The sequence below is a fragment of the Echinops telfairi genome, unplaced genomic scaffold (assembly GCF_000313985.2).
Source record: "Echinops telfairi isolate 266 unplaced genomic scaffold, ASM31398v2 ScPeMD7_2;HRSCAF=8, whole genome shotgun sequence".
Lineage (NCBI taxonomy): Eukaryota > Metazoa > Chordata > Mammalia > Afrosoricida > Tenrecidae > Echinops > Echinops telfairi.
The window spans coordinates 40129562-40140175 of NW_022103898.1; the positions used below are offsets into that span (position 1 = coordinate 40129562).

Below are 10614 nucleotides of genomic sequence, written 5' to 3' on the forward strand. Positions count from 1 at the left end.
GCCTCATCTTTCTTCAATGGAGCAGATGGTGGTTTCAAACTGCTGACCTTGCAGTTAGCAACCCAATGCATAACCCACTGCACCAATATAAGTGATAAGCATTATCACTCATTTAGTATCTATTGCATTTTCTAAACCCTATTTTACCATGCTATCCACTTAAAATAAATGATGTATTGCTTACACATACAGGCGTGTATGTGCGTGCGTGTGTGTGCACACACACACACACAAACATATTTGCCTTCATTTTTGTCTAGGCAAGAGCTTGTTATGTTTTGTTACCCTATTCTATTTCTGGCAGGCATTTTATACGTGGTGTGTGTGGTTTTTAAATCTCAGAATGTCAGGAATGGAAAGGACTTTAAAGGTCATTCAGTTGAATTTCATGATCTGATGCTTGCATTTTTCTCACAATATCCCTGACAAGTGACCATCCCAAGCCTATTTCAGAACCTTCAAGGATGGGAAACTCACTTTGGCTAGAGACAGATCAAGACCACTTTGGGGTAGAATTTTTTTTGCCTTTTGTTTATTTTGTTCTCCACTTGCAGTACTGAGCCAAGGCTCAAATTGTTCCTTATAAACCCAACCCAACTGAGTTTTACACATTAAAGCTATGTCCAAAGTTCAAGTCCCTGATTATCGGTACATATGAAATATGTAAGTTTCACTTATATTTGCCAGAAAATCTTTATGCTATTCCATGAGAACCCTGAGATACAGGAGTTTTAGGAGTTAGAATTAAAAAGCCTTATGTAGCCAGATGTTATACCTTTGCAGTGCTTTGAATTGCTGAGTGAGTGGGTGGGAAGGGTATTAGATGGAGGAGAAAAGCTGAAAGGAATAAATATAATGTATGAGCATGTGTATGTAGTTGATCACCAGTCTCTTGATTGCTCCTTTGTTAATTATATAAATAGTTATATGATAGGAGTATAGACCTTGATGACGTAATTCAGTGATTACTTCTCTCAGAAAAAGTTGTTTGGCTGTGCCATGAATTTTACTTTTCTATTGAAATCCTTAAATCTTTTATTCATTTTATAATAAAATTGGTCAACAAAAATTTATGTCATACAGTTAAACATGACATTTAAACAATTTGTTAGAGTCATTTGTCCCCAGAATGTGACGTGTTTTATTTCTAGCTCTCAGGACTTTCAAACTTGTTAGCACAAATGCACTCGCTCTCTCGCTCTCTGTTGGGTAGAAAGTGGGTCATTTAACCTATAGAGATAAGGCCTTTTCAGCACCACAGATTCACCTGGGTGAGCCTGTACTCCACTCTGAGATGGCCACCGAGAGTTTCTTCAGAGGAGGACTTGAGGGTGGTGAGTGCCTAGCCATCTCCCACGAAGTGCTGAGTCTGCCTTGTTCTTTGCTACTGATCTCATACCTATCACAGCCACACACACACACACACACACACACACACACACACACACTCCACTGCCGCTGAGTCAATTCTAACTCATGGCCACTCCATAAGACAGCAGACCTGCTCCCTAGGGTTTCTGAGACTAGAAATCTTTGTTTGTTTGTTTTCTTAATTTTATTTTATTTTTTATTTAAGTCATTTTATTAGGGGCTCATACAACTCTTATCACAATCCATACACACATCAACTGTGTAAAGCGCATTTGTACATTCATTGCCCTCATCAATCTCAGAGACTAGAAATCTTTACTGGAATGGGTAGCATCATCTTTTTCCTACAGAGCAGCTGATGGGTTTGAACTGTGGGCCTGGTGGTTAGCAGCCCAGTGCTTAACGGTCTTTGCCACCAGGGATCCTGAATACCTCCCAGAAAAGGTTCTCATTTGTTGAATGAATCAGTGAATGGATTATCACTACTTCAACAGTACTTCAAAGGTAGCCGTAGAAAAGGAAACACGGTGTGATTTCCTCTTATGAACTAATAAAGCATTGGGGGTATTTTTACAGTCTTCCAGCCATTTGTCTGCATGTGTTTCTTGCTCATTCAGCTAAGGCTGTGATGTGCCAGACACTGTGGGAGGTGTAGGCCCTCCTCATCTTAATTCTCTCACCACAATATAGACTCCTCACGGGCAGATAGCACATTGCACTCACGTTATCACTGGTAATGCTTACTTAGCCTGGTGTAGGTGCTTACTAAGTACTGACAGAATGCATACTCCTAGCCAAGAAAGCCTACTTCACTGCCATCAGGTGGCTCCCACTCAGGGGGAGCTTATAGGACAGAGTGGAACTGCCCTTTGGGTTTCCGAGGCTATAAAATATTTATGGGAACAGACAGCTTCATCTTTCTCCCAAATAACCACAAGGGAGTTAGAACCACTCACTGCCCAGTGTTAGCCCTGTACACCACCAGGACTGTTCTAACATAGGACAGGACACCAATGTTGGTAGCAACTAGAAGTCTAGAATTGCTACACTTCAAATAGACCAGAATCTTACCCAGTATATTTGTTTTTCTTTTCTCTTTTTTTCAAAAGTTTCATGTTGTACTGAGAGCTTTGGAATATCCCCAAACCAGGAATCTCACTTTTCTCTGTTCAGACAGATTAAAAAGGCAGGGGTGTTTCATAAGGGGTAATATGCTAATTTGAGGGACCTCAAGAAGTTTTTAGAATTAAAAGATAATTGAAATTCCCCACGAACTTTTTGAAGCCCTTTTGTACCCAGGTTAGTAGGCTATGCATTGGGCAGCTAACCATAAGGTCCTCAATTTAAAATTCTCCTAAAGATACAGTTTCAGAAACACACCAGGGCAGTTCTACTCTGCCACAGTTGCTTGGATCAGCATTGGCTCATTGGCAGTGAGTTTTTTTTATTTGAAAGACAGACATGTCAGTTGACAAATGTTGCTGGATAGAGATGCGGTGTTTTTTCTATCTCTACCACTATCTTTTCCTTCCCTCCTAGCCTCCCCATTTATCTATATATATCACATATTAATAATGTATTCTTTGCTAGTGTCAAGCATGAAAATTATTATTAAGGCTTTATTAGAAATCTATTTTTAAAAAGAAAAGAAAAGAAATCTCTTATAGCCTGGGCTGCCCAATGGTCTTAAATCTTGTTTATCCATTTTTTATTAGCCTTCACTAACTACTCTGACTCCAAACCCCCAGAGTTCAATGACTGGCTTGTTAATTAGGCTGGGCCTTTCCCCCCATAAATAGCTGGCGCTGTTGTTAAAATATGACTTGTTCAAGGGGACATGCAGGGGGTGCGGGGAGAAAAAATATGAGCTGATACCAAGGGCTCAAATAGAAAGAAAATGTTTTGGAAAAGATGATGACAACATATGTACAGATGTGTTTGACACAATGGATAGATGTATGGATTTTGTTAGAGCTGTAAGAGGTCCCAATAAAAAATGTTTAAAAAGAAAAAAAAATTTAAATGAACTTCTAGAAGCAAATATATATATATATGACTTGTAATACTGATATTTGTGGTCATATGTGCACATGCTATAATCCATGTTAAATGAAGAGACAACTGCCTTGGTTATAGACAAGCTGGTTTCCATCTGTTCATACACTAAAACGCCTGCCTCACAGGTCACCACGGGAAGACTGCAAGTTCCTGGTAGGCCCTAGTGATGCTGAGGTGAGAAGAAAAGGTTCTGTGTGGTCCAGTAGGCACCAGACAGGGAACCCTTGTCAAATGCCACCCCTGATTGTTATGGAGGGAAAAACAGGCTGCCGTGCCAGGGAGTGGAGGGCCCAGCACCTTAGCTAGGGTGATCACAGGCTGAATTACAGAACGAATGGTTGGTGATGAAGTGAGATTTGAAGGCCAAAAGGACGTGGCTACTGCAGGGCAGAGATCACTTGGGCAGGCACAGCAGAAACGATGTAAAACTCTCCTGTCTTTTGAGCAGAAAGGAGTTCTTTTGGGGCGAGGATGGTTGTGCCTGGGTCCTGTGAGTGAGGTGGCAGCCTAGGGTCGCAACGGCAGTCTGGTCAGGAGGCATCTTGTGTAGTCCACACTCGCCTTCACACTGCGGCCTGTCGGTCTTTGCTACAGCTCAGCAGCGTGGTGTTTTCCTAGTTTCCTATTTAGAGCGTGAGTAGATGGGTCGGAGAGCCTTATGAATGTGGATAGTATTAAGAACCCCACGTTAACTTGTTATTTCACATTGAGTAATTGGAGTTCTGCTTTGGGGCAGCTTTAGCTTCTCTTGGTCACATGGACGTAAACAGTTCAAAGTCAGAGTGCCTGAGCGTGCTTTGGGGGCGTGAGTTTTAATGAGCGTGTCATGTCCTACAGAGTCCTTCTCATTCGGGTATTTTAGGTTCACATTTTAACATTGTCGGCACATCCTAACAGTGACATCATCTGTCCAGATGAATATAGTGTGCAAGCCAATAAGAAATACATAGGTAAGTTCTTCAGCGTCTGGAGGGAAAATAGAAACGTTCCACAATGAGTGTGGGCCCCAAAAGGAGAGGGCTCCAGGAAGGCTGGTCTGGACCATGTTGGGCAATACAAAATGAGGCCTGCCAAGGAGTGGGCTGCAGAAATCTTTGTTGAATGAACAAATGAAAAGGCCCTGAACAGATATATTTAGCAGTGTGGGAATGCTGCGATTTTTCTTTCATACATATTTTAAAAATAAGTTTTTAATTATTTTTCGTATTTACTAAATACCTATATTTAGCAAATTAGTAGGGTTATAGCTAAAGGAAACTCGAAAGTTTTTAACTTCTTAAAAAATGATTAGGAGGATGCTGGGAAACGATTGGCTTTCATCCCAGAATCAGAGTGTTTGCGGTCCTTTGGCCTCGGGTTTACGACTGGCTGTTTCCTCTGCCTTTTTTCTAGCTGCCTGGCCTTCAGCGTGTTATTTAACTTCTCTTTATGTCTCTGCTTCCTCATTTCTAAAACGGGGAAAATCGTAGAACCTGCCTTTTAGGTTTACTGTGTTAGATCAGTGAATTTGTGTAAAGCACGCCCAACAGTGTCAAGTCCATGGTAAACTTTGTGTGTGCTAATTGCCCCGTGTTTCATGGAGCCACCGTCAAGAACCTTGATGTCTCAAATGATCATTGGACATGTAAAACTTATTATGACATTCTTGAAGTATAAAATACCTACTTGGGTTTTTGTGTTACTAAGAACTTTAATGAGATAAAAATTCATATACTATAAAGTTTACCTTTTAAAATACATAGTTTAGGGGATTTTAGTACTCCACAGAGTTGTACAACCATCAATACCATCTAATATTACACTATTTAAACTGCCTCCCAAAAAATTTTAGAACATTTAGGTCATTTCAGTATTCATTAACAATCTCTGCTCATTCTCCCCTTCCTTCAGCCCCTGGCAACCACTAGTCCAGAATCTGTTTCTGTACGTTTGCCTATTCTGTGTGAAATGGTACAACATGTGGCCTTTTGTGTCTGGTTTAGTATCATTTTTTCCACTTTCATCCATATTGTAATGCATGTCAATACTCCATTCCTTTCTATGCACTAATGACATGCCTTACATGAGTACACCACATTTTGCTTACCCTTTTATCAGGTGCTGGGGATTTAGGGTGCTTCCATTTTTATACTATTATGGATATTGGTGCTCTGAGAATTCATGTACAAGGTTTGTATGGATGTATGTTTTCAGTTCTCTTGGGTATATACCTAAGACTGGAATTCCTGACTCAGCGACAACTTTCTATTTAACAGTATGAGGAATTGCCAAACTGGTTTTGAAAGTTCCTGCCTCGTTTTAGACCCCCAACAGCAAAGCAGGAGGCCTGCAACTCCCACACTCTCACCGACTCGCGCCTTGCCTGCCTGCTTTACTCTGGCCCTTCCCAGCGCCTGTGAGCCTACTGAGGGTTGCTGCAACTGTAAATGTGTACAGTTATTTGTCTCTTTATTGAGTTGTAATTTTAAAAAGAAAGCCTAAATGCAAGTACATTATCAACTACGTGATTTACAAATATTTTCTCCCCTTCCATGGGTTATCTTTTAATTTTTTTAGTGATTTTCTTTTAGATTTTAATGAAGTCTATTTTTCTTTTGTTCTTTGTACTTTTGGTTTCATATCAAAGAAATCATTGCCAAATCCAAGGTCACAAGATTTACTCCTCTGTTCTCTGAGAGTCAGAGGACTCTCCTTTTTTATTTCCCTTTTTATTTCCTTAACGTGCTATAATTGAAGGCAGATAATTAAATGTAAACTTAAGTTGGGTTTTTTTTCCCAGAAAATAAATACTGAACACGTTAAATATAATTTTAAATCCTGGAAAATATAATTGTCCCTGTCTTTTCTGTGACATTAAAGACAACCGAAACCACTCTTGGAACGCCACCAGACAGGAGTGAAGAGACCAGCGGCTCTTTCTTGAACCCTTCGTTAGTGTCATCGGACTGTTCCCCAGCAACCTTGAAGAAGAGAACAGACGACGCGAGCGACCTTCCCTACGAGAGCCAAAGAAGCATTCCGCTGGCTGTGACCGATGCCTTAGAACATATTATGGAACAGCTCAGTGTCCTGACGCAGGTGAGAGGAATGCTCAGTGCGGTAAGAAATGTAAAGTATCCCTGCTCTGCCTATTCTTGGCACGATAGATATAATTTAAGGGAAGTGGTACATTAAAAAGGATGCACCAGAACTTTCTTTTCCAACTCTGCTGATATTAGTCAGAGTGGACATTGTCACAAGTTATACAGTAAGAGAGCTTAGATGAGCTACTGAGATGTCATTTGCTTGTTCAGAATGAATAATATCTCAAGTCAAAATGGCTCTTACAGAGAAATCATCCACCTCGGTCCTCACCCGAGACTGCATTCTAATCACCTAGCTGGTAATAAGGCGCATGCAGACGCCTAGTGTTCACCTCCAGAGAATTCATTTCCTTTGGTCTCTGTGGGGCAGGTCCTGGCTTCACTTCCTTAAGCAGCCCCAGGGTTTGAAGTGCTAGTTGAGTGACTAACAGAGTCATTCCCGAGGGCGTTGGAGTTGAGAGTCATCTTCATGGGCTTGGGTCCTGATAGATCATTGGGCTGTGTGAAAACATGATGTCATTATAAGATGTGTTCAGTAGAATTCATTTTCAAATGACCAAGTTACATTTCCCAGGGTTGCACTAGCAGTGACTGTCTCTGAACCAGACATTTCCACGGTTAAGGGCGTTTCACCTCTTTGCTTCATGGTCAAGTTTCATGTTGTTTGGCTTGTTTCTTCTATTTCCATGACTTCCTCACCTAAATTGCCACCTTTTGATGCTGGGTCCTCATCAGGGCTCTAGGAAACACGTCTTTTTATTCTCTATTCTTTCTGCCGCGTGGCCCCATCTCCTTGTTATCTGACTCAAGGGCAAACAAATCACGTTAAGCATATTGAGCTCATCTGTGACTTCTTTATTTTTTATTTTAAAGGGCTGACTTTCTCTCCTATATTAAAGAGGTTACAAGCAGCCACAGCACACTGGCAAGACTGGAATAGTGAATCAGCCTGTAGGAAAGTGGCAAGTGAAATAAATGTGTTCTGATTCACTTTAATTATAGATGACGTAACATCGCCTGATTTAGTGGAAGCGTGTTTATAACTACCTTTACTGAGCTATAATTAGGAATAAATTAAGCTGAAATTACATTTTTGATGGTAGCTAAGTGGAGTTATCAAGTGTTAAGGTGTGTTATCGTCAGCTTTAGCATATAGAACTATGATAATGAATGTAAAGTAACTGGAAAATGCTTAAAACATATAATAGTCACTCAACAAATGGTGGAAGAACGTATCATCAATATTACTATTACGTTTAATTAGTCTTGTTCTGTAGTATAATAGGAAAACAAAAGGTATTAAGCAATGATATTTTTCAAAAGTTGGTTACCTTTAGAGGATAATATGGAACCAGTTAATTACCTCGAAACTTGGTGACTACACTTTGAACTGTACCAAGGGAAAACCCATTAGTAGATGAGGGAAGTATCTCATATTTATACTTTACCCCAACTAACAAAAGAAAATATAGATGGTATTAGAACATCATCATTTGTCATCCCTTAGTAAATCTAGGCAGTGGGCTGCCAACTGCAAGGTCGGCAGTTCAGACCCACTGGCTGCTCCATGGGAGCCGCTGTCTGCTCCTGTGAAACATGTATAGTCTCAGAAACCCTATTGAGTAAGTTCTGTTCTGTTAAATAAAGTTTCTATGAGTTGGAATCAACTCAGTGGTTGTGGGGTTAGTGGTTTGTTTTTGTTTTTTCAGGGATTGAGTAGTTACTAACGTCCCAAAAGGAAATGATCAGCATCATAAATGCATCTAATTAGACTCCCTAATTCTAAGGGATCTAATCTGAGTCTGAGCGGGCCACTGCATCTCTCGGTCAGTATGGAGAAGTCACATGTTTTACATGCAGTGTTTCCTCCAGTCCTTCTAAGAACCCTTTGAGGTGCTATTACTATTCTCTGGTTGATGCAATTCGTAGTGATCACTGGACTCTTTCAAAGTAAATGAGTTAGTCAGCTCTCTGGTCCAGCATGGATGAGCTATGGCAGAATGCCCAGTGATGGCGTTTTAAGTAGCACCTGGCCTGGGAACGTGCACTGTTCCTCCCACTCCCACTTTCACTCTCCTGGCACTTCTGAGAAGACTGCAAGTATTCTCGGCTCTGACTTGGACACTTCAGGAGATCGGACGTAGGAATTGTCTGCAGAGGCCATTCTTGGGGGCATCCATTTTTTTTCTTTTCCTCAACCTCCTTACCAGTGTTCTGCTCTGTGAGAAGGCACAGAAGCAGAGCCGGTGGTGGGGCCCATGTCTGGGGCCCGGTGGCTGTTCCCATGCTGAGAAAGGGTCTGCTGTGTGTTGTTGGTCTCCTCCAGTAACGACGGCCATGCCTCCTCCTTGCAGACGGTTTCCATCTTGGAGCAGCGACTGACTTTGACAGAGGATAAGCTGAAAGACTGCCTTGAAAATCAACAAAAGTTGTTCAGTGTCTCCCAGCAGAGAAGTTAAACAGAGAAGTGTGTGCAGAGGTACGATATCGTTGCACCCGTACGTATATTCAGGAAGGTCATAGAGGATGCCTCATGCAACACTACGATGCACGAGTTAAGGTGTTTCTTCAAAGCGTGAGCAGCAGAGCAAAAGACCTATTTAAGACTGAGTTGAACACCCAAATCAATGACAAGGACTAATTTGAAATACGACCATTTATAGTTAGAGTAATAAAGTGATAAGCATTCAAGTGACTGTATTTACCCCCATATTATTTAAGATGTCACTTTTCATTTCTAGTTCAAATCTTACCAAGAAACAAAGAAAACCCCTCTGGATTTCATTGCTAAGTCATTTCTGATTGACTGTTTTGAGGCAATTCCTTTAAGGGGTTACGGTATTTCTTCAGTGAACAGCACCCTTCCTATAAAAGAATTATTTTAACTCTAAAATAGCAATCTGTGTGCAGAGAATGAGTTATTTGATACTATAAAGGAAAATATTTTTACATATACTGATCATTTCTTTAAATGTTGTTCTTGTAAAAATCCCAAAGCCACACAATTTCCATAGCAAGAATACACTTGTTTCTTTTAGAAGAAACAGTGCTTGTGTGGCGTAGGATAGTAGGGTTTTACTTAGTTTGTGGTGTACACTTTTTTATCCTTTGGCCAACCTGAAGGAAAATGAGTTAAAGATGAAAATGAAGCCGATGTATCTTGTTATTAACCGGTGAATGCACTGAATGATTTGGGTTGTGTCCAGTTCTGTGATCATGGCTCAGAGAGATTATGTTTGTGTGATTTCAGCATGTGCAACAGCCAGAATGACATAGCAGTGGTACTGTCCAGTATACACACATGTATGTCCGTTATTGCTTAGGGTGATCTGGGTAAGCACTTGAGAAAAATACTGTTTGCATCCTATTGTCTTCCCTTTTAAAATGAATTGTGATTTAAGACAACCTGAAAATAAGTTAGGAATCCTAAAAGATCTTGGTTACAAATTAAGAATCTTGTTTTAAAATAAGATCAACTTGACGAAAAACAGGCAAATTCGTTTTAGCTTGCATTTCTTTTAACTGACATCAAGAACAGAGAACATGCTAGAAACTAATCCACATTTATACTGTCTATGAGTAACTAGAGGGACATGCTATCTATGTTTTGGAAAAAAAGAAAAAAACAAAGTACTATGTGTGTGAGTCTACATTTAGAAACTTTTCACAGCAATTTCAGTCCTATCTGAGGTGGGTTATGTAAATGTTATCCTTATGTGTTGTGCCTTTTTGTATCAAAGTATGAATTTTTAGACATGTTCAAGAGCTTATAAAGAGTAAGTCACATTGTATTTTTATGAAATGAAATGTCATACCAATTTTTTACTCTTTTTTGTGCTTCAAACAATAAAGAATTTTTTACCTTTATAAAAAGTCGTCTTATTCTTCAAATGACTAAAACCTGAAACTACCAAATTCCTTATCTTCTAATGCACTGGGCCCTTAAAGTGAATCAGGATCTGTGGGAGAATTTGCCAATCATAATTTCCACACCCCTAGTACCAGAGACTGTCCAGTCACCAAACCAGAGGCCAGGCCCGATGTGCATTTCTAACCATCACTCTGAGAAGCATGCCTTATGAACTAGTTTTTAAGGACCCTT

The 10614-nt window shown here is 40.2% G+C and overlaps 1 protein-coding gene across 4 annotated transcripts in view; it reads left to right on the forward strand.

The window, feature by feature from the left end:
- The window catches only part of POC1B (POC1 centriolar protein B), a 130547-nt gene extending 120168 nt beyond the window's left edge, over positions 1 to 10379 (forward strand). For 3 of the 4 annotated variants that reach the window (XM_004700411.3, XM_045289593.1, XM_045289599.1), the window contains 2 exons: positions 6289 to 6507; positions 8867 to 10379. In XM_004700411.3, coding sequence (XP_004700468.1) covers positions 6289 to 6507; positions 8867 to 8971 — 324 coding nt within the window. In that variant the 3' untranslated portion in view covers positions 8972 to 10379. Of the gene's footprint in view, positions 1 to 4291; positions 4380 to 6288; positions 6508 to 8866 lie in introns of those variants that run through there. The other variant, XM_045289603.1, reaches the window with a different exon arrangement.
- Positions 10380 to 10614: the final 235 nt, after the last annotated feature.